Source organism: Buteo buteo, chromosome 3 (genome assembly GCF_964188355.1).
Source record: "Buteo buteo chromosome 3, bButBut1.hap1.1, whole genome shotgun sequence".
Lineage (NCBI taxonomy): Eukaryota > Metazoa > Chordata > Aves > Accipitriformes > Accipitridae > Buteo > Buteo buteo.
Window position 1 is genome coordinate 5,177,614 of NC_134173.1, and position 24,107 is coordinate 5,201,720.

Consider the following 24,107-nt stretch of genomic DNA (forward strand, 5'->3'; position numbering starts at 1 on the left):
GTGTTATCAACGTTCTTCTCATACTGAACTCAAAACATAGCCCTATACCAGCTACTAGGAAGACAATTAACTCTATCCCAGCTGAAACCAGGACAGATACTGAAAAGGAAACACATGCTTCCATATAACCAAACACTTGAGTTAAAAGAAAAAAGAAGGGGGGGGGGGGGGGAGAAAAAAAGAAAAAGAAAAAAAAAGGGTTGGAGAAAGGACACTGAATGGTCAGTTTGAGTCTAAACCCAAACTAATGTTACAAAAGTTACAAATCTTGGCTACCCATTTCTCCATGATCAACACGTACTAATACGTTACACAAATTCCTAAACAGAGCTGAACACATGCATAAATCTACATGTAAGTGTAGAACCCCAAAACATCAGGTTTGACTCAAAAGTAGTTTCAGACTATTTGATAAAGGATGATGGCCAAAGGTAATGGATTCTCTTAAAGCCTTCAGTAGCTTAGCTGCTCCTCTAGATGGTACTCTGTGCTCAGTTAATAAAGTTTTCTTGTATGTCCAATCCCAATTTCTTTCTATTAGTAAGGTACAGAAGAAAAGAACAGGTAGCACGTGCTCTAACAATACTGTGGAAAGCCTACAATAAATCCTTTTAAAATAGTTGAATAGAAGCATGATACAGGCATATGAATGAATGAAGCTGAACCTAATTTGCAGCATGATTTACAAACCTCCAGTGAAATACCACAGCAGTTCATAGAGAATGAGGATAACCTATTTAATACATAGTGCATTAACACTGAATACTGACAAGATGAGAGGAATACCAGTCCTATCTCTGAGAGTATAATAAAAGAAAATCATCAGGTAGGTAGTAGTCCAAATACACTCAAGGTACCCCAATATCAGCTGAAATTACTGATAACTGTCAGCAACCTGCTGCCCCACTTTGCCAAGAACTGCTGCTAGAGGAGCTGGTTATATCTCCATTGGAAGAAGCTCGTGAACTGCCAGTTTATGCCAGCTTAATGCAGGAATCCAGAATTGACACCCCTTAATTTTAATACTTGGGGAGAAAACTGAAGTATTTCAGGATATTAATTGCATGTAATTTAGCTGCCCTTGCCATGATACGGCCAACCTAAAGCAGGGCAGAAACCTATATTAGCATTTGAAGCTTATTCCAGGTTCCTGTTTTTAAAAAAATCAATACTGTAAAGAAAAAGCAGCTTTAGGAGAAAAAGCTGGAAACCTACATGATTTAGCAGAAATAAAGGATTAGCTAAACACTTGATCAGGATTAATTAGGTTAAACTACTCTGTTTTCTCCAGGAGCTTTCTCAGAATAAAGTTCATTCCCTGCCCTCCCTCCTCCGCCCCAGTCCAAAACACTAATCTCCCACGCTATTTGTTACAAAGAATTCTCTTGTGTTAAACCTAAGAAATCCCAAACCAAGATTTTGGACCAGCATAAAGAGGGTCTCCCAAAAGATGATGTAGATGTGCAGTTATTTCTCTTTCAAAACACCTATGCTGTTAAATTGCTAAGAAACCAAAAAATAACATGCATATATTTTTCTTTTTACCTGTTTCTTTGTAGACATAATCATAAAAAAAAAGTAAAAAGAAAAATGATCATGCCAGGTACCTAGCTAGTTAAATACTGATTCACATTTGATTTCATTTACAATTACCATCTGGATTTTCGTAGATATGGAAATAATATTGATTCTACAAATCTTCGTGTCTCTGAGTACAAATGAAAGATGAGTTAACATCAGCCTAATTATTAGGCAGATGAGATAGTAGTCCAGAGTCAAAAGGAGATTAGGAATGAAAGAAATCTCAATACAGTTTTAAGGTATCAAATTCATTCTCCTGAGTTTCCTAACATTATTTCATTTTTGAATATTACAATTTTAGCAGTTCAGATTTATCCTCAGAGAAAAGCAGAAGTGTTTGCAGATGAAAACCAAGCTCAGATTAATTCACTAATGGAATTTTCATATTTAGCAAGTTGCTAAAAAGAAAGGTCACACTCGACTTCTGCAAAATATTTAACTATGTACCATAAAACATTAAAATTAAGGAAACTAGATAGTCATCTGTTCTTCAAGAAACATTATCCAAAAGTATCCCATTCTCAACCACCAGTACAGGAGCAGCAGCTTCTTTTGGCCATTAGTATAAAAGCCAGGTGTTACCTGGTTCCTCTGCCATATACAATCTAAGAGGACAGACTATTTTAACAGCAAAGAACTGAATCATAAGGATCCAGAGAGACAAAGCCTTTCAAAAAGCCACAGTTTAACTAGTACCCTCTAGATCTGTTCAAAGCACTTGGATCTGACAATACTGGGGGGGGGTGGGGTGGGGGGGTGTGTGATTTAAGAGCAGTACTAAGCAGGGGGAGGATAATTGGGAAGCATGGCAGACATCCCTGCCAAAGCTGGGGTATAACGTGGTAGCCTCTGTAAAAGCAGCAGCATACTGGGGAGGATGTATCTAACCTTCACTACAAACTTCAGAAAAGTGTCAACATGGGCTACCTGATGAGACCGAAGGTTGAGGAGTATTCTTCTACAGGACTGCTGCAGCAGAGGCAAAGCAAAGCACTCTGCAAATGGAAGACTATCTACCAGAAAACAATGCTGAGAACATTCACTCTGTTATAAACCAGTGCTGTCACTTTTCTTATAGGCCTTCAGGAGCATAATCAATGATAAAGTGTTGGTTGAAAGGTTTGCCTCATGGCATTCAGTCCAAACAACGACTTGTAACCAATGTTTTGGAAGTACAAAACTCCAGAGACAACCAATCACACCTCTGCTAATAACCCCACTTCTCAGGTTCTGGCAATTTACAGCTAGAGGATTTCCTGGATCAGAAACTTTTTGTACGTTTAATAGGCCGCAATGAATCATTCTGTTCCTGAACTGCCTAACTGCTTTTGATACCTATTTCACCTCGGTCATCCATTAAAATAGCAGTAATCCCCACAGTTCAATTGCAGCCACATGGAAAAAGTTCCTTTTGCTTAAACCTGTCTCTTTCTAGGGAGACTGAAGCTCCTTAAATCTCTTACTACCAAAGCAAAAAATAGTAAAAAATTGTTTGTTATTCACGTTTTCCATGCTGTTCACCTGCTACAGAAGGCTTTTGCTTAAAACATTCATGATTGTTATCCTTCTCTGTATTTTTCTTATTCCATTACCCACTTTGAGATAAGGAAAGGAGAGGAAGAACAAAACTCAACATTCAATTTATATCAAAACACAGATTTAAAAAGTGCCATGACATTTTCTGTTTTGCTTTCTATTTCCTTCCTAGCAGCTTCTAATTGCCTAGATGTTCAGTTCAAGTGCTAGAAAAAACAGACCACTTCAAATATTTTCACACTTCAAAAAAATTGAACTGTGGTAAAAAACATTAACTTAGATTGAAACAGTAGCAAGACAGTTTGCATCATATCAGCCTGGAATAGAGAAGGCTTTGATTCAAATCTGTACTCTGTTTATTCAGATCATAGAGTTTGGTGTCTGGCAGTGTAGGGGCTCATGACTAAGATTCTGACAACCCATGAGCCTCAGGTCATTAAATATGAAACAATGCACTGGGGGAGGAGGGGCAACAAAACAAAACATAAAAAAAACACTGTTTAAGTAGGTCTCTTCAGAAGGTATTTCTACACAGATGGAATAGCCCAATACACTGCAATAAAATTTCATCTAGTTGAAAATGTCTGAACCCACTCCAAACTATCCTCACTACTTGGCACTGGTATGACCACTACTGATATCCTGCATGTAGTTCGGTGGCCTGCAACTCCAGAAGGATGTTGGAAATTGAAGAACTGCCAGAAACAGCATCCCATGAATATTAAGAGAATAGCCTCATGAGGAAAGTCTTGGAACTTAAGTTGGCTTATCAAAACACTGGGCTACAAGAGAAATTAAAAGGCATAGACTGATCAAGTTAAGTGCATGTAGGGGAAATCTCAAGCGTGACAGTAAAGTGTTCTTCAATACAGCAGAAAGGTGAAAGATAACACAACGGGCAGGCAATGAACCTAGACAGAGTCAGATTTAGTAAGATGCTCATTTACCATTTAAAGGTAATCACCTTATCAGAAATTGGGAAGGCTTTTACATTGTCAGAAGACACAAGAACATAAGAAATTTGTTCACATATGCTAGAGTACTTACCCACATCCAATGCAAGTGAACCAAGGTATCTGATCACCTTTAACAGTTGTCACGTAACAGTTGCCTCTCCTGATGCTCATATCAGATGGTATGAGCACAGACAGTTCATATTTTGATCACTTCAGTTATTTCCTTTCCTTTGTACTTTTTCCCATCCCTAAAAAAGGCCTCTACTGTTTGAGCGTTGTATTTCATGAATATGAATGTAATTACAGTGGCTTTATACAGGAGTACTTTAGGAATTCTTAGAAATCTAATGCAACACTAGCTTATTTGAGGTAGCATAAAGAAAAAACAGAAGAAAACATCATGCTGAAGGAAGAAAATGACCTTTTCTATCCCTTCCATCTTTATATAAATTGATGATCTTTTTAATTAAAAAATTCTCAGTGTCAGGATTATTAATAAATCTCAGAAAAACGTTAGGAAAAACAGTAGTCATCTTCATTTAGGAAATCAATCATCTGTACTACACTTCATTAAGTTTTTATACTACAAGCTTTATGCCAAAATAATTTGCTATTACATAAAAGCACAAATGGTAATTTGCACACCAGGATGCAATTAAAAAAAAAATTGGGGGGGGATTAATCTCAGACAGCCAGTGTAATCAACCAATTAAATCCTAGTAGCCAGTGAAATACTAGGACATGCTTATCATCAATGCACACCCTGTATCTGAAAGGTTCCAAATACATTTTTAGTGGTAATCTTCCACACTGTTAGATACTGCTTAGATTTAACCTGGAGTCAGGGAATACAGGAATAAAAAAAAGAAAACCAAACACAACAAAAATACCTCTATATTCTTACCACGGTGTTAGAAATTCAGAGAAAGTAAACTTTTAAAACACCTGCCAACTACATCATAGCACTAAACAGAGCATTCATTTTCTTTCATGCTAAGACATTCATAAACTTTAGTAAACTTATTAAGTTAAGTATTTTGCAGTATTGAAACAATGTATCTTAAAAATACATTGTTACTCTTTCAAGGAGCCCTAGCTTATTTGATTGAAATTCCAGAACCCATGTTACACAGAAATTATTGTCAAATCACCCAACTCTTTAATTAAAAAATAACACATGATAAAGTCAATACTTAAACGCTACTTGTTTTACTGATATTAAGTTCATGTAAAAAGACATCTAAATTTTTTTTTTCCCAAGTGAAAAATCACAATGTAAACATACTCTACCACTGTGCAATTCCACTCCATAGAATTCAAGTGTTCGTGCTATATTTATGTAGCAGGACTCCGCTTCAGATTGCTTGAGGCCACTGAAAGAAGGGGAAAAAACTTTATATATATATATATCTATATCTATATATATATGGACCATAGTCAAAAGTAAAAAACCCATTATATTATATTTATTCCAAATGCAGAAAAACAGAAGAATCCCCCAGCCTGGTGTCTGACAAATAAACCTCATTAACTAGAGCCACGAGTTCTTCACTGGTGAATGCCCTCCTAAACTCCTCAAAAATTAAGCAAGTTATACACAATGTTACTACCCTCGCCATTTTGGACCAGTTCTTTCAGAAAAATCATTTGTATCTGTTTTGTTTAGACATGAAGAAATGATTCCCCTATAAAAGCTTCTTTTATAGCAAGAAGCTGTATCTGTAAATATTCTATATTGCATAGTCTCTCAGAAGGAAGTAATTTAGAAGAAAGATTAGAAGCAGGAATGTACTAAAAAAAGTAAGGGGGAAAAAGATGATTAAATTAGTTAAAAGTTGTGAAACTTACCAAGGAAAAGCTATCTGAGTTTATCTACAATCTATAAGTCCTAAAATACTTTTTTTCCTCCTGCTGCCAGATGTGAAATGTGCTGCAAGACTTACAAGGAGTCTATCCTCTGGTCTTCTTCAAAGCTTCTACTATTCTGAGACTTTTTTTTTCCCCAGAGGCAAAAACTCAAAAATCCCCACACCTCGAATAAATGGATCATATATCTTCATGGAAGGGCTACATGGAATCTAACAGGAGTTTTAAAAACCAAAGAATCCTATAGTAATCCCCATCTAGCTGGTTCTCCCATGCAACCTACTGACTATTCATCTGAAAGGAATGCAATGTGGCCTAAATAAGATTGCTTTAGGCATGATAACAACAGTAGCCCCTTCCAATAAACTGCAGGGCCAAGACCAGTCAAGAACTGATCAGATGAGAGGCAGCTCTAACCTGGAACCTGCCGTGGCCTATTGACATTGTGCTGTGCCCACAGTGCTCCTGGTCTCACAGCACAGATCAGCGATTCAGGCACTACAGCACGTTCAAGTAGCTGTAACAAGAGGCTGAGGGATGCGTGTAATATCTACACACATCTAAGCAGAAAAGACATCTGATATCATCCTATCATATCTGCAACTAAGTGCAGATAAAAACAACTCTTTAGTAGGTAAGCGTCCAAAACGACGTGTGTAAAATTACATTAATCAAACATGGTTTAAATACAACCTGTAAAAAGCTGACATAACATTGTGTTAAGAACTCCAGATACAAAGGCATTCCACATAAGGCAGTAATTCTCATTTTTAAAATGGGCTTTACCTCAAAAAGTGGACACCTATTACCTCCAATTAATATCCATCCTTTCAAGTTCCAGGCCATCAAAATACCATACCTTGAAACAGCCACTTAAGGAAATACTACATCATGCTCCATGAAACTGAAAGTTACCTTGAACTGGAAAGCCATTGCCAGCAGTGTGGCTTGAAGATGTCACAACATTGCAAAAAAGAGCAAAGACAAAAAAAGAGCTGTTTGTCACAATCCTGAGATAAACTGCTTACTCAGGTCTACATCTACAGTGACTACTGTCACCTTGATTTTGACAAACATTGGTAGACCTTATCTCTTTCACTGTGTCAGAAAGATAGAGGAATGCACCACAAAAAGACCATTCTATTATACAACAGGATGCTGACTATGTTTGCAAGAGTACATTATTTTCATTTTTTAAATTTTGATCAATAACTTTGTTCAGAAAGATGGGGGTACCATCTGTTGCATACCAACAAGATATGCCTGCAAATTTTAATTCTCAATTTGCATACACCATCTACACCAGACCAATCAAGACTTGTGTCTTGAAGGGCCAACAAGAAAAAGTATCTCAGCACAGACTTAGGTTTTTCTTGTTGTTGTTACACCTCCCTACTCATTTAGAGAAGAAATGAAACCTTGAGGTCCCTAAGCAGGCGGTAGTTACTTGGTGAGAGATAAACAGGCAAGAGGAAACAGGTCTTGGTGTCTCTTTCCAATTTTTAAAGCTGTTGATACTCAAGAGCTAACAAACATCATCTGGAATATAAGCATCATATCATGTTCATAGAACTATTTTCTCAGATTTTGCAAAACAACATAAAAACTAGCTAAAACAAACTTGCATTGAGCTACAACATTCAAGACATCACATGGCTTCTGAAGTCTGTATCGTGTTTCAGCAGCGCCAGCCTTTTAATTTTCCTTTGTGAAAGTTTCCCAAAGAATGGACATTAAAGAATGAAAAAGTGTAGATGTTTACAGGGCTGGCTTTGCAATCCTGTAATCTAAGAATGCCAATTTAGAAGGGATAATAATTTACAGGTATCCCATATGGTCTACAGCAAACATTATTTACTCCAGATCAGCAGAAATCTCATTCCGAAACAACACTGTTCTCCTCAAACTGTAAGAAGGTAAATTCTCCCTTTCCGTCTTTTCTTCTCAGAAGGCCTAGTAAACACCAGAACCATTCTTGTCAAGTTATGTTACTGGCACTGATCTAGTCAAAACCACATCTCAGACATAAGTATTCACTATGACTGCCAAAGGAGAATGCAAGAAATACTGCCAGGATATTCAATAATTTGTCTGCCTCTCCCTGCACTCCAAAATTAATAGGCCTGAAGAGCTAAGTTTCAAAAAAGGTGTTAAGACAATAAAGAAACATTTTTCCCTGTCCAGTCTGCTCAAGTATTTTTATTCAGAACTTCAGTTACCACCACCTATGTGAATTCAAATACAGCAATTAAACTTCTCAGTCATCAAGGCTTCGTTCTACCAAAAACACTCAATGAAAGCATCAATTTCACTGAAAGAACCCCAAAAAGAAAGGAGTCTTTCCAACAGACCCCACCACGCCTTTGTCTGGACCAATGGTAACTTCTAGTCTTTCCTCTGCAGGACATAACCAGTTTTTTATCTCTGCCTAAGATAGCACTAAATCCGTGAGTTCAACCCAACCACTTCAAGACTCTTCAGAATCTTCCCTCAGTGGTCTCTGATATAACTTCTTCCTAAAGACAAGCAGATTTATCGATGCCTGTCTACAAGTTCCCCTCTAAAAACTTCTGAGCCTACTGGAAACTGCAAATTAATTTGGAGGGAGTAGAGGCCTGAGCTGTTGTGTTCCTGAGCATGAACTGCTAGAAAAGCAGTCCAGATTAATACCTACACAGAGGGAATGGTTGCAGTTAGAGCTCAGTGGTTATCTCTTCTTTCATCCCATAAATGACAAAGCAAAGTGCATGTTCTGGACTGCTAGGCAGCCGCATGAAGTTCAGATCAACTCACTAAACCCACTAGGGGTAAGGAACCAAGAGGGAGAGGTGAGAGTACTGAAAGAAGACAAAAAAAGTTGAGGAATATCAGGGGGAGATGAAAATAGAGATATTTCAGGGTATAAACCAAAGAAATTAGGATAGTAGGGAACTAGCTCTACTGCAGTAAAGATACAGAGAGAACAAGCCCATAGAAGTTCAGATTTCATTTGCCTAAATGCTCACAGACAATTTCCTGGGTTGGCATATTTGCATTCAGCTTGCGAGTATCTGATCAACACCACTAATTCTAAAGCTGCAGTCTTACAAGAGACAAATCAGCAGGGTCAGAAAGAGTAAGGAGCAGTGGACTGGCTGGAATAATCTGTTGTAGCCTTTACATTACACTCAGGAGAGTGGCGAGAAAGCACGATGTTAATTGAAGTGTTCCTTCCCCCCATCCCCCCATAGATAGACAAAAAAAAAATCTATAGGATTTGAAAAATGGTCAAATGTCCTTGATCCAAAAAACCCCTCAAACATCTAGTACAGCGTTCTAGGTGGTTGCCATTAATAATTTACAATGCTAACTGATCTACTGGTTGTTACAGCTAGAAATTTATTTAAAAGTTTTAACACACTGGTATCATACTCTGAATATGATTAGTCTAGTACCTACATGACAAAACCAAATATTTAATTTAATAGAATATTTATATAAAATAAAACTATTTGTTGTACTGAAACTACCAAGAACTTGAGTCTTCCTTTTGTCGTGTTTTGTTTTTTTTTTTTCTTTAAAAACTCAAAAGGTGTGAGAGAACTAAAAGTTAACGTTACCTGTGTTGCTCATGTAGCGATTCTACTTTGGTAAGAAAATCTTTGTTCTGCTCTGGTATAAAGTTGTAATTTGACAGATATCCTGAATGATGTACTGAAGCATTATAGTCTCCAAGTTGTGCTGTTAGGAAACAAGAAAAACATACACAAAGTTTTCACAGTTAATTGATTATTATTTAGAAGGAATTCCTTCTCCTCATTAAAACACATACACATATGGGGAAATGCAGGAATTATGAATTATTTCCCAACAGACAAGCAATGTTGAACACCGGGAATTGTATAACATCAGTGAAAAAAGATTTTTTTCAGAACACGCTTACCATAACTATAATCTCAGGCACTGAATGACTCAGTACTTTAGTTTTTGCATCACAAGCTATAACACTACCAGACAGGCATTACATGCCATGTCAGCACAGATGTGCAGTACTGGAACATTAGAGAAAACCAAATTGCTTCAGTAAGACACAGCAAATGAAATCAATTTGATATACATTTACTTGACTGTAACATATTAGAAGTCTTCAACAAGATCTGTCACTTAGAAAGCATCTACTCTTCACAGTCAGGCAAAAATTGTTCAAACCAACTGTGGCTCTGTCCTAACAAATCAATTGTTAATCTTGTTAATCTTGCCTCAGCTGAGCAGGAGTTACTTAATGCATGAGAATTAACTGCTGATTTAAACATAACATTACTAAGCTGCTACCAAAAGTAAATATATTTTTACAGCCAAATAAACTAAAAGTTCCCTAAAACTTCATCCCTTCAAAAATGATACTAATTAGTAGATATTTTTAAATAGTTACTAGAGAAAAGCTAATTCTTATCCACAGTTGGTGGTATATCTGAAAACAAATGAAAGTATAAATGACCATAAGTTTATAGCCTCAGTCTATGCAAGTTTTCTTTAAAAGCTAGGTCAGCATAAGTTTCTATCCTGGAAGACATACATAAACCTTTTAGTTGTTATAAAGATGCAAGGTTTGGGGCAGCAGGGCAGTTGCTTCAGATAAAGTACTTGCCTATTTGCCACAAATTTACCTAGTTTTAATTAAGCAAGTAATTCTACCCCCATATTTCATGAAATCTGTCTTTTTGTTCAATTGTTGAAGAGATTAAACCCCTCAAATGATGGTACATTTAAACAAATCACTAGAACCTGTACTAATCTGCTCTTTCACTAGGGAGCATGAAGCAGTTATCATAAAGCATTAAAGCTTCCCAGAAGTTATTGGTGTGACTTGTAAATTGACACAAAAGAAAGTACTTGTATAGTCTGCAAACAATTCAGCATAGAAAGCCTCTCAACTAAATCAAAGTTAAAGAGCATACTTTTAGGAACAATACTATTACCATTATTTTCCAGAAAATGCAAAGTATAAAAGAGTGATTTAAATGATTCAGGTTGGGGGCGGGCGGAAGTTGTGGACTTCAGAAATAACTTACAGCTACAGTAACTGTGGAGTGTCTGTAATGCAGGGGATGACTAATATTTGCCATTTCCATATTCAAAAAGCATAATTTCTATGGCTTAGAAAACAGAACCACTGTGATACAAAACAATTCCCAGGCAAATGCGGTCAGAAGCTAATATAGTTGCACACCTAATTGTCAGCATCCAGGGAAATATTTAAATAAAAGAGAAAGTGGAATGATAAACACTAAGTAATCTATTTTGAATGCAGATGTTCCTGCAATGCTTAGCCCTTTGTTTTTAAAGGTAGCCTGAATTTTCAATCAGTTCACAAAATGACTGGCAAAAGACTAAATATTTACCATTACAATCAAAACACGTATTTGAACACTTCTGTCAAATAATATCTCTCTGAAGGAGAAAACAAAACAAAACAAAAATCAAAACAGAAGATCCAGAAGTAAAACAAGAAACTGAAAAAAATTTTAGGAATATCTGTGTATTAGCAAAAGTCCAAGTCTCTGCCAAGACTAAGGCAATAACAATAAAAACAAGAAGTAAAGACTTTTTGAACAAAGTATGTATGACAGCATAAAGATAAAACACAAATTCACAAATGACAGTAGTTGACTGAAGACTTTTTCCTTTATTAGCTGTTAACACAACCCATCTTTTCTATGAAACATTGTCTAGATTTTAAAGGTTTGTGGCAGCTAGCTTGAATTACATTCTTGTCAGTAGGAAGAGACCAGATTGCCAGGAATAAGGCAATGTAATTGTCCAATTTCATTTGCATTAGGTGTAAATATTGTTTACTGTAGTTTTACCTTCTCTAAAGAGGGCAACTGCTGTTCCTTCATGAATTATGAGGTAGAGTCTTCTTGCTCATCTTCCAAAAATGGAGGTTGCTCTGGTCTTTTTTCCTCTTCCTCCTAGCTACCTGAGGTCATGTCAACAAGGGGAGCAGTTTAGAGTACTATTTGCTTTTCCAACTCCCCAGCCAACTGTCACAGTTGAAGAGAAACTATAAATGACGATTAGTAGACATCTTGGAAGACTAATGATCTTGTGCAGGATTTAGTTATCCAAGTAGGAAAAAAAAAGTTAGGGCATATCAAGATCTCAGTAAGAACAAAAACCCATGAGGTTTCTACCTCTTTACTGGATTTCTCCAGAATAGAGCAGAAGGGCAGGAAATATTAAAGACCTATTTCTAATCTGAGTTTCTCCTGACATAGCTTCTGCTCTGATCACGAGCCAGCAGATACTGACTCAATGAGGAAAAAGTTACAGTAAAAAAAAGCATATTTTTATCTTTCTCCATTCTAGCCAAGAATTTGCTCTTTAATTTATTATAACTGGGAAAGAAAGTATAACTGGGAAAGAGTAAAATGAAAGAAAATCAAATGGAGGGAATGGAGGAGGGGTTGGGGAAAAAAATATCAGTTATTTGAATAACAGATTCTTGTATTTTAGTGATCTGTATCTAATATGAAAGACTTTAAAGAAGGGAATGTGATGGATTCATTTAGAAGGCTATATTCAATAAAAAGAGGACATTTATTTTATAACTCTTACTAAAAGGACAGTGCACTAGCCAAGTAGCCACAGAATAATTTTCTATGGATGAACTTCCATGTTGACATACCAAAACAGTAGTTGTACAAGTTTTCAATACAGTAAGAACTTATAATTGCTTGAAAACCAAATGAAAATCTTGAGATCATATATGTTTACAGAGGATATGAACCACCTATGCCTTATTGAAGCCTAAACAAGCCATCTTTTCTTCAGACTTTGTAAAAAGAATTGGTTCAGTTAGATGTGGTGGGTATATATTTTTTTCTCTTTCTCCTGGCAGCAGAAAGACTTTTGTGCAGGAAAGCATCAAAGAAAAGGACTAACTAAAACGAAGAAAAAAAAAAAGTACACAATTTTGTAAGATTTGGATACAGAGGAAGGGAAGACCAGGAACAAGTGAATTTATGTAGCACTGATAGATTTCAATAGAGATTCTATGGGTACACATGCATCTTCCCTGGAAAGAGAAACTCGAGTACCAGATATATTGCTGCATTAAGGGGAGGGGGGAGGGGAGTTTTACAGAGGGAAGATCTGACACATATGGAAGCAGAAAAAGCCATTGATGCCAACAAATTTTACAGTAATTACTAAGTCTTCATTTATTCAGTGGTTTCTTCCAAGAAACCATTGGTCAGTTGGCTTATATATTACAGTAAAGCAGCACTGATCTCATTTCCGTTTTCCACTACCCTAAAAGAAGGGTGCAAAAAAGACAGCCAGATTCTTCTTTGAATTGCAAACCAGAAGGATGACAGACAACAGAATTTCAGCATTGGAAATGCAAAACTGAACTGGAAAGGCCCTGAGCAACCTGATCTGACTTTGAAGACGACCCTTCCAAGCTAAATTTGCCTGTGGTTCTTTCTTACATGAAGTTATTTTTGACATCCAAGCTTTCTGCAGCATGAGCAAGATAATTATTTGTTTGGTTCCAGTTTTAGAAATTAATTTTGTTGGTTTTGAATACTAACAGAACCAAAATACCACCATTTCAATCCATCCCAATTTCTACAGGCAGCCCCAGAAAATGTAACAGTAGAAAAGATAAGCTTTTAGCTTTGTATAACTTAAAAGGTGACCAATTTTGGCTTCCCATCTATGTGATATCCTTCAAGGTAGAGAAGACAAGTTGGTCTCCAATTCTAGAGAGTTCATTTGTAAACAATAATAAAAAAATTTGCATACCAGAACCTATTTCTGCATATGGGCATTCCAAGTAACTACAGGTGTCAGAAGACAAATGTATGAATGGCTCATTAGGCATCATTTCTCATCAAGCATGATGGGAAATCATTTATAGATAATATGGACAATTTGGTCCAAAGGAATGCCTACAAGAGCTAGTCCTTGAAAACAGGTTTAATATCAACTTTCTAAAGACTTGAGAAGTGTACTAGGAAAAAATCAAGTTGTCTCACATTGAATTTGTAACTTTTTGCAGGGCTGAATAATTTAGGTTAAATGAATAAAGCACAGAAGTGAACTGGAGTCACCTGTTTTAAAAAGAGGATAATTACATAAGCAGATCAGGTTCTCAGTGGAACAGAAAATAACCAAACAATGGGACAAGTCTAGCATACAAGTTATATAACTAATTTAACTTTTATCAAGGAGTAAAAATCCTCAGGTATAAAATTGCAATCCAGGATTAAAATATAGTTAGGGTCACATGATTGGCCTCCAATTTAGGGCAGCAGTAATGACTGATGTGCTGAGATGAGAGTGAAATACAGTATTACAGGCTAATGATAAATTTGTCTTCCTATGGACACTGGGGTACAAAAAGAAGAGATACTGCCTAATCTGTACAGTTCAATCAGTTTAGACATTTTAAGTCATCGCTTCTTGCCACAAATAGAGAACAGAAGAAAGATGACGCACTGCATAGCATACACTAAAGCAGTTACTATTTCTCAACAGTAACTACAAAGTATTCAGGTATGAAAATACTTCTGGAATCAGAAAATAATCCTCTACAGCAAAATTCAGTTTCAAAGAATCAATCTAAAAATGTAGACACTTATTAAAGAGAAGCTAAAAAGGAGCACTGAAATAAGCAAAATCCATGTAGATGTAGATTAAAGATACCATGTTGAAAACGGTTATCAGAGAAAGACTTTTAAAAAGGGCCAAAACCCTCATAAGTGGATCTTGAGAGAAGGAGATGCATTTCAACAAGTGGAACCTGCATCCAAATAAGGATGAGAGCATGAACTCTAACCCACTCAACCACTGAGTAAGCAAGCATAATGTCCCCACTGGACAAGTAGAACTAGCCATCATGTGGATAAAACTAACCTGTTTTGTAAAAGGAAATAACACTTCAAAAGCCGTTAAAAAAAGTTCAATCTAGAGATGACTGTAAGTAGCTGCTTATGACCACGTATGACAGCTGGTTACTTTGTGGTAAGACAGAATGAAAAAGGAGGCATTAATAAAAGCAAAGGAATATTTGTAGACAAAAATGCCAACTATACATACACAATGGTGGTCTCCAAGCTATCTAGTACCACTGCCTTTCCAATGAAAAAGGAATCAGTCATTGTAATACTTTTTATTAAAAAAAAAAAAAATTTAAAAATCAGCTGCTCAAAATCCAGCCACAGTTAAACAACAAAAAAAATCACAAGGAAAAGGAAGAAACAAATTAGAAAGTATAAGTTATACTGAGTCACTATTTCTGCATCTCAAATGTACTTCAGAAACCGCACAGTCACAATCAGAAAAAGTATTGAAAAAGCAAAGCATAATCCAAAGTACAAAGCGTATTCTTTTTGAAAAAGTATGGGGATAAAAGACTTAAGGGAATAGTTATCAGTACTCCCAAAACATTATGAGGTTTTTCAGAACTAACGCATCTTAAAACTGCTCTGATCTTCTGTCATGTATGTTTTCTCTCAGCATTCACCACTACTCATTATCATAATACTGTACTACATGGACCGTGACCTTGGGTAACTGTTCTTTTCCCCTTTTTAGTTATGTTACACAAAAATATTTAATAGGTTCACCCACCTTAAAAATACAGAAGAATAATACCAAGTCCACGAGGCACTGTAGAAAGTCACCTCCTTCAGCTACAACACTGGCCAATAGCCCAATCTGGGGTTCTCCACTCCAGAGATTACAGCATTGTACTTTGTTTTGAAGCGTTACAGATTCAAAACAATTATTTGTGGCATAGTGGAAGAACACTAGACAAACAATACTCGAAGTAATGATCTCCTGAAGTGGCCTCTGTCTTGCCTAGCACAACTGTAAAATATAATTAAGGGAAAACAGTCCAAAACAGCTGGAGAGCTGCTGTATATCAACTATCAAGACAGTCTTAGAAGAACTGTTGTACAAAGAGATGCTAGCAAGCTCGAGAGCAGCAATCCAGACCACAGTGAACCATGTGGAAGAAAATGGGTGCATATTTCAATCAATCTCTCCAAGCAGGTTCTTATATTGGGAGTTTCACTACCATCACATAGATAACACTCTGGTACTGCTGATGACAGGTACTGTAAGACATGATAAAAGTTACCTGTCACTGAACAGCATTACTGCAGGCTTCAGAAGAACAGATGGGACATGCACGCAATCCTCAGGCTACCCAACACATCTGGTAAATAATTTCAAACACTGGGAATTTAGGTCAAAGTTCTCTTTGTTCATCCAGTCTGATTTTGATTCTGAGGCAAAAGGGCTACAGCTGCCCTGGAGAGTAGCAGGAACCTGACTGGCCTCTGAGCAAATCTCTCAGCTTACATGATGTCCTTCTGAGCACTATTTCACTTCGAAAAAACCATAGCTGGGGAGCATACACAGAGAAAAATCCCCAAATGCTAGCTATGGAAACAGGCAGGTCTGTAAATTGGGAAGTCTGAGGTTTCAATGTAATTTCTATAAAAAGAGAGAGGAACAAAATTAGGGCAAGTTAGAAGAGTCAGGCAAAAAGAAAGTTGATGGGGGAATTATGTGGTGTGACTCTCACTGTGGAGCTACTATTGACGTTCCTTTACGTCTTACAGGTCACCTCCTCCTCTGGGATATCAGCCTTCTGGCGTTCCCAAAACTCTAACAAACTCTTATGTTTCCAGAACAGCATAAGTTCCTGAGGGACTCACACACTAAGCTCAGCTTTCCTTGAACCCTCACCCTCGCTAAAGCCCATTTGAATCCCAAGCAACTAGTCAACTCCTTCCGGAACAAACTCCCAAAGATAGACAGCAGCATGCTAGAGAAACATCCTCATTCTCAAAGCAGAGCTGAGATGGGAGCAATATCACAGGAGATAAGAGAAAGACCCCAGTCATAATGAATCACTGAGAAAATGATGCTTAGGAAAAAGAAAGCTTAGAAGTATTCATAACACCTTTTGTTGGCTTTGTTGATGTGCTTTAGATTCAAGTCCCAACCCCGCAAAGGATTTACGCACATAAGAGCATATTCCCACCAAACCCATGGGACTTCTTACATTCCAATAGCTAGTCATTTAAACACTGTTCTAGAAATGAGAACTTACTACACAAAATGATAGAAAACAAGTGGTGCTAAATCAGCTTTGTGACATTTTAAATAAAAAAGCGATACAAACACTGCATAGGTCCCTCATTTAATGTTAAAGACTGTACAACATTCCCATTTTACACTAGTAAAAACCAAGACGTACGATTTATCATTAGATTTTTTTTTCAGCACGACTATCCTTCAGACTTAATGATTTCAAAATTATTTGAAATGCACCTTAACAAGTTCTCCTTAAAAAAAGGACTTCAAAATCCACTGATCATTTCTGTCACAAAGCACATTTACTGATAATAAACTAACAACTTATTCTTCAAGTGTCTGAACCATACTTGCAATCAAGTTTAGTCACATGCTATTTAGTCACAGTATTCACACCCACTTGTATTCCCCTGTAACTTAGCACCCCCTGACAACATAGTGTGGGCCACAACGGCACAGAGCAACATGTCAGAGTTTTATTTCAGAACCGCAGTGCTGAACTCAAACACCTGTGCAAAGGGCAATACAGAGCAGCAGCACTCCAGTGGGACGACAGACTTCACCACCAACTGTCCCTTTGCAAAACTCAAAGCTTGTGAAAGTCAACCATACAACTGCCACATGTGAAAACTGTAGTTAAAAAGCAAGAGCAGAAATATCAAACATCAGCCTTCATGCGCAATGAAAGACACCTGCCTCAGCCTCCCACCAGTGACAACAGCTCCACCTTTTAAATAAATAAGCATTAGATTGTCAGATAATGATGATTTCCCCTTCTGCATACAGTTAACAGAAGTTACAGAAGGAGAGAGCAGCCTGAGAACCACCAAGAAGTGGCAGGAATAAGAAACAGCTCAGGTAGAACCAATCCATGGCAACTTCAGACAATGGCTTTCTAATAAGAAGATACCTCATATCCAAAAACTTCAACCCTTCTTAATAAGTATGATTAGAAACTAAAACACCAAAAAAAACCTATTTAAAACAATTTAAGTTGATAAGAATCCTAGCAAACATGACTAAATAAGCAGACCTACACACACAGATTTCAGAAGGTCTTTCCTATGCCATCTTCTTTAGGTAAATGCCAACAACCTGGTAGCAGAACAAAAACCTTTTTTTTTTCTTCAAGGGAATATATCTTTCTGTTAAGTGTTTCATTCTTTGCCAATGCAGAGAATAAACATAGGTATTGTACAAACAGCAACAGAAAGGCCATCAGCTAGCAAAAAAGAAAGGTTTGGGTTTGGGTTTTCTTGGGGGGTTTGTTTGTTTTTAATAAAAGCCCCCCCCCAACTGGCAATAATAGCATTATCATGAGTTAAGAAAATGAGGCAAACAGCTGCATGGGAAATTCCAGAATGCACCAGGAAAGAGAAAGATTAAAACACACTAGCACCCTTCCAAAATACTCACTGACCTTCTGCTGTTCTCCTTTAGTAAAAATAACTGCATTAGTAGGTATCCAAAGCACTAAAAAGGGAATGGTCATAAAACTGAAGGGGAAAAAGAAACTACTTTGGGATTTGGGGTACACTACCTGTGGCATAATTAGTTTTAAAAATCATGTTAAGCTTGACTTTGTGATAAAATAGTTGCATTCTTCACTGTACCTTTATATTTTTGCGCTTTAGCACAATCAGGTCAACAACACTGCATTTAGCAATCCTAAAGGTTCAGAGTGTTTCAGCCTTCGAGTGCCCTACTGTGCCCCTGGGATACGGGAGCAGGGACACATTTCCTTTGGCAATAAAACTGGGACTGCTGCCTACTATGGAAAACTTGTTCTGGTTTCAACTGTTGTTATTAAGCTTGAATGTGGTTAAAGTTCCATTTAACAAAAGGGTGCACCATATGATATACTTAAACATAAAAGTGAATGTTTCACAGCCTCTTGGGATTTTCATAGAGGCCAACAGTTTATTACTTTCTCTTTTGAAAACCATATTTTAATTATTTAGCTTGGTCCTTATTTCAAGCAAAAATTACCTCAATCATTTCTGTGGACCTTGCTAGCCTTTCCATAAAGAAATGGGATAGATATAGATCAGCCAAATAATTACACAACTATTCTAGTATGTTTTCCCCAACAACCATTTTTAGAAATATACAAACTCTACTAAACCCTCAACCTGTTTGTTTGTTTCTTTAATGAGAAGGATCTTCCTCTGTTTCTTCCTTTCACTGCTTAGGATGCCTATAAGGCATAGGATCAGGTCCATTTTAGTTTTCCTACAGAAGATATTTTTCTAATATCATCCTTAGAATTCCTTTTTTCCAGTTGCAGGCAGATGAGAAGAATACAAGTTCTTGTACATAGAGTTACCTTAAATGTATTGCAAAGTGCCAGGCAGTTTTACATATCTAACAAAATTCCCTGAGAAAACATTACATAAGAACATTGGAGTTTCTTAATCATGAGTTTACCTTCCCCTTAACCGTTCTCTAGATGATCTCTTATTTCCCTGGAATGCTTTCCCGTAGCTATTGTAACACACAGTAAGTTTCATTATTTTGTTTCCAATGACAATGAAAACCTGCCTTCTTTTTGTCAGCAGTACAAGCACACATAAGTAATAACAACATTATTCTTGTATCAACTTTTTTTTTGACAGACCTAACAAGTATGCTTTTTCTATTTAGACTGTCTGAAGGCTGCTTTAATAACCTGCACCTTCTTTACAAAGCATCACCTGTAGCATTTTAAATATTCCACACAAATAGACAAGGAAAGAAATCTTTCCTTATTTTTCAGTGCCAAACAGCAAAGAAGGTAGTTGGTCAAATACATTTATTAACAAAATAATGATTAGTTATTACTTACATTGTACTGCATATGATGCCAGGACAACAGCAGAATTAATGGGGCATGACAACCTGGAAAGAGGGGAAAATATTTTTATTTAGACATAGGCTGTATAAATGTATTGTTAACAATACCTCTGCAATTAGTTCAGTACATGAAGACTCATTTATCTTCAAAGAGTATCTGATTTTTTCTCACAAAGTTTGATTGTCAAAGCACACTAGGATTGGAGATTAAAAGCTAGTTGCCATGTAACAGCTTCTTAAGAGAATGGAAGTAACGAGTCCTAAAAGGCCATGCTGATATTGTTACTGGATGCTTATTCAGGAAAGCAAAAGGAGAAGCAATTTTTATGGGGCTCTGGACGTTATTTTAATAGCTGCAGTCTGGTGTATTTAAAACTAGACACAAACACTAAAATTAGCCAAGTGCCAAGCACAAAGACAGCTCTGATCTCATGACCAATGACTCCATAGAGGAAAAAAAGCCAACACCTAAAGGCAATGTACATCAGGCAGCAAGTACTTGGACCACCTTTTCCTCTTTTTTTTTTTTTTTTTTAAAATGTACAAACACACAGAGATTGCAGGCAAAGGAACCACTGGATATATGCCCACCATGTAGGGAATATAACCCTGAAATAATGAGAAATGATAGCATAAACGGTCCTTTGCTACTCCCTCCTGATTACCACACTAGATAGCAGGTCCCCACATTTGGAATACCATGCCTGGCACACCATGTCTTGCATAAATATGTCTCAGGTTGACATTGTACCTGCAGATGCACAATTTCTCCTACAGCTCATTCGGAACAGACTACTAAACCGTTCTTCAAAAGTGAGCTATGTGAAAATTTGTGATGTTTCCTAGCAATCTGATTTTCTTTTAAAGCAGTATTTCACAAGGTACAATTTTAAAGCAATGATACCCTCAGAAAAAGGCTTTATTTTTTTTTTTAATTTTATTTTAAAAAGAATTATAGAGAAATTGAAGATTCTTCTTACTACCTTCCTTCCACAATATCAGTCTTCAATTGCAGGAAGAATAAGTGCCTAGAAAAGATTTTTTGGAAAACAAACAAACATACATTTATTTATTCTCACATTTCAAAGGTATGGTTTAAATTGTTACATGTATTAGTTCTATTTTATTAGATTTCCTGGCAAACTATACAAACAGATGAATAAAGCTTAGTGCCACTTACAAACATGCAATCATACACCCACTCACTCTCACAACAGTTTTAAAGATCTTTGTGAGTCTGTACTACAACTCCAGGACCATGGTATTAATGCCACAATGAACACTACAAAACCCAAACCATTACAGAACTGGGCTCTCTTTCTCCCAGGAACATTCATCTTGGATGTAACTTAAAAAAAAAAAATCAAACAAAAAAAACCCCCAACCCCAAACTGTGATAGTCTACGTTGAACTACCTAATGGAGAATGAGATCTCTCAAATAGCATATGCTGACAAAAAGCTCTTAAACAATTCTCCAAGAGCAGTTTAGTCTTGCTCTTACTAGTGTGTTTTACAATGTTACTTTATAGTAATACTGGAGAGTTGGGATGTGAAGAACCATGAAGAGAAGGTCTTTGAATAATTTCAGTTTCAAACAACAGAACAGCTTACATCATTATTAGCAAATACCGAAACAGGTCAATAGCTAAGTTTTCTTCAAGAAATATCATTTAACATGCTGTACTATTTATATTCTCAAGTCACTGAAATTAACAATGAAAATGTTACAAAAGTGTTACCAAAATAATGCCCGATTAATGGGTGCCTGTGAATTCTAAATTCCAAATCATGTGCACCGAACAAAACAAGTATTCAATTAAAGCCTTCTCACAAGTTAATTGAAAATTGCTTGTAATTCATGTACTCCATCACCCCAAAAACTCAGAGATAGGTTAAAGAAAGAAGACTTTAAAAGTCTACTATAAACTGCAGCATTATAGATCTTTGCGTGTTACACGTAATGGGCAAACTAGAAAACAAGAACTGTTATCTGTTCTTCCTGAAACAAAATAAACGCCACCCTCCCACGCCCTCGGCATTAAATCTACTACACATGTTCAAAAAACTGACTCAGTGTTGATACAAAACTTCTAACAGACTTAGGGTGTGCAGACAGCTTAATAATTGAACTTCCCTGGTTTTTAATCATTGCATCTGATTAAGGGATCAGAAAAGAAAAGGAGAAAAAATGCAACAGGCAAGCACATCAAGCAACGAAGGGCTCAAAAAAAAAAAAGGAATCCAAGGTGCAAATAAACCAACTGCCATCTTTGTACTGGCTTATACTTTGGCTGCATTTTGGAGTTGTAGACTGCATATAGAAGAAACCATTCATTACGAGCATCACATGAAGCTGTCAATTCCAAACACATTTAATACAAAGAGTTAAACAAAGTTATCTACCTAATAAAGCATACTTTGCCAAGCTGTGGAGATGGAAAAGGGGAGCTTTACACATTCTTAGTTCATGGAAGCAAACATCAAACAGGAGTTACCTGGTTTGTTCTTGCTGAAGTGTGTTAGGATCAGGTATAAAAAACCTTACACGGAAACGAAGGGTGCAGGGAAAACCTCCTGCAATATTTTAGAAGAACGAATCAATTTTTTTGTTTAAAAAAGAAAGAGCCTGAGGTTTTATTTCTATATTTATAGAAAAGTTACATGAGCAACCACATAGAAGTCTCATGCGTTTTTCTCATGAAACTAAAAGAAACCATAAGAAGTCTCTCCTGATCCCCCAACACCAACTATGAGAAGAAAATACTCTCAAATACTGTGATGCTTGCATTTAAAGTAATTTGTATATGCTACTTTAAATAAAAGGCATTATTTAGTTATCTTTGCCTCATAGATATTAGAAGAAAAAGCAGCAGCAAGTGTATTTGAAGCATCTCAGTTGGGATAATGCTCAATTCCATCTTATATATAAATAGAAGAAATTAACAGAAGTTCACCATGTTAACTGCACATACTTTTATTTCAATTCATATGCAATCTACAGCATATGGTAGAAATAAGAGAGCTGAAAAATATAGCTCAAGTTTCACAGCACAAATTGGGACAGTGTCACTCAGTCCTCCGAAGCCGCTATCTGGCAGGGTCACACTGGCCAGCTTGTCCTTGGTAAGCATTCTGTGTTACCCAAAGTTGTTTATAAACAAGACATACTAGGCCACCACATGCACTTGGAAGTGTGTGGTGTTAGGCTTTTGTTTGGTTGTTTTTTAATAAAACCAAACAATATTTTTTTAACTCTACTTCAGACAAGAAATCGCCAGAGCCTATACATGAAACTGGCTCCACTTCCCTCAATCAAAACCCCTCCTCTTTATCTTCCCTGTGAGGAGGAATTTACTGGCACCACAATATGACTACTGCTTTCAGGGCCAGGATGTCCAACACTGTTCAGAAGCCAGGCTTAGATGCTATTACAGCATCAAAGTTAGTGCCCTACCCGGTCTTATTAGCACTCAGGTAGCAGTAAGAGATGTAGAAAGCTCTGCTGAAAACACTGGCAGAGATAAGACTTGCTCCTAAAGAAAATCTACCATCTGGATGCACTAGTTTACAAGAACTGTATTTATTCTAGTCATAAGAACACAGAAAAGCAGGACTATGCAGTTACAAACAAGATATTAAAAACAAGTCTTACCTTTTAACTGTTTTCTAATAGGTTTGTTTGGTTCAAGCCATCGCTGTGAAATGAAAAACTATTAGATGGATTAAAAATATTTACAAATAAATACTGTTTATTTATGTGTGTGTGCATGTACATGTGTGTATACATACATGTGTATGCATATATGTATTTTTATATATGTATACACACATACACATGCACACACATTTATTATTTGCTATACTTACAGGTGAATCTACTGAAGTTTCATTTTGCTGTAAACCAAAATATTCCTTCTCCGTCACACCCAACTGGTTATAGGTCATATCCAACAAAATCTGTCCAGTGTCTTGTTTCTGAAAAAGAAAACTTTAGAAGTGAAACTCTGCAACACTTGCATGTTTTAAGACACAATTCATTGAAATAAATTTGTTTTTAAAAAATGTAAGTCATTAATAAAAATAGCTGCTAATCATTGGTTCAAAGTTTCTGAGCAATAAGAACTTTATTTGATAAAAGTTGTTTTGTTTTTTTTTTTAAAAGAAGCTTTCTTTCCAAAATAGGTTAGGCATGTGAAATCTCATAATACGAACTGACATGAACTCGAGCCCTTGAGGTC

The 24,107-nt window shown here is 36.5% G+C and overlaps 1 protein-coding gene across 5 annotated transcripts in view; it reads right to left on the minus strand.

The window, feature by feature from the left end:
- Positions 1 to 24,107, minus strand: part of PTPN3 (protein tyrosine phosphatase non-receptor type 3) — a 170,570-nt gene that overhangs the window by 63,610 nt on the left and 82,853 nt on the right. For 3 of the 5 annotated variants that reach the window (XM_075022722.1, XM_075022726.1, XM_075022725.1), the window contains exons 3-9: positions 23,737 to 23,844; positions 23,522 to 23,579; positions 22,365 to 22,443; positions 20,852 to 20,896; positions 19,861 to 19,913; positions 9,539 to 9,659; positions 5,359 to 5,446 (exon numbers count right to left, since the gene is read on the minus strand). In XM_075022722.1, coding sequence (XP_074878823.1) covers positions 5,359 to 5,446; positions 9,539 to 9,659; positions 19,861 to 19,913; positions 20,852 to 20,896; positions 22,365 to 22,443; positions 23,522 to 23,579; positions 23,737 to 23,844 — 552 coding nt within the window. Of the gene's footprint in view, positions 1 to 5,358; positions 5,447 to 9,538; positions 9,660 to 19,860; positions 19,914 to 20,851; positions 20,897 to 22,364; positions 22,444 to 23,521; positions 23,580 to 23,736; positions 23,845 to 24,107 lie in introns of those variants that run through there. The other 2 variants (XM_075022724.1, XM_075022727.1) reach the window with 2 other exon arrangements.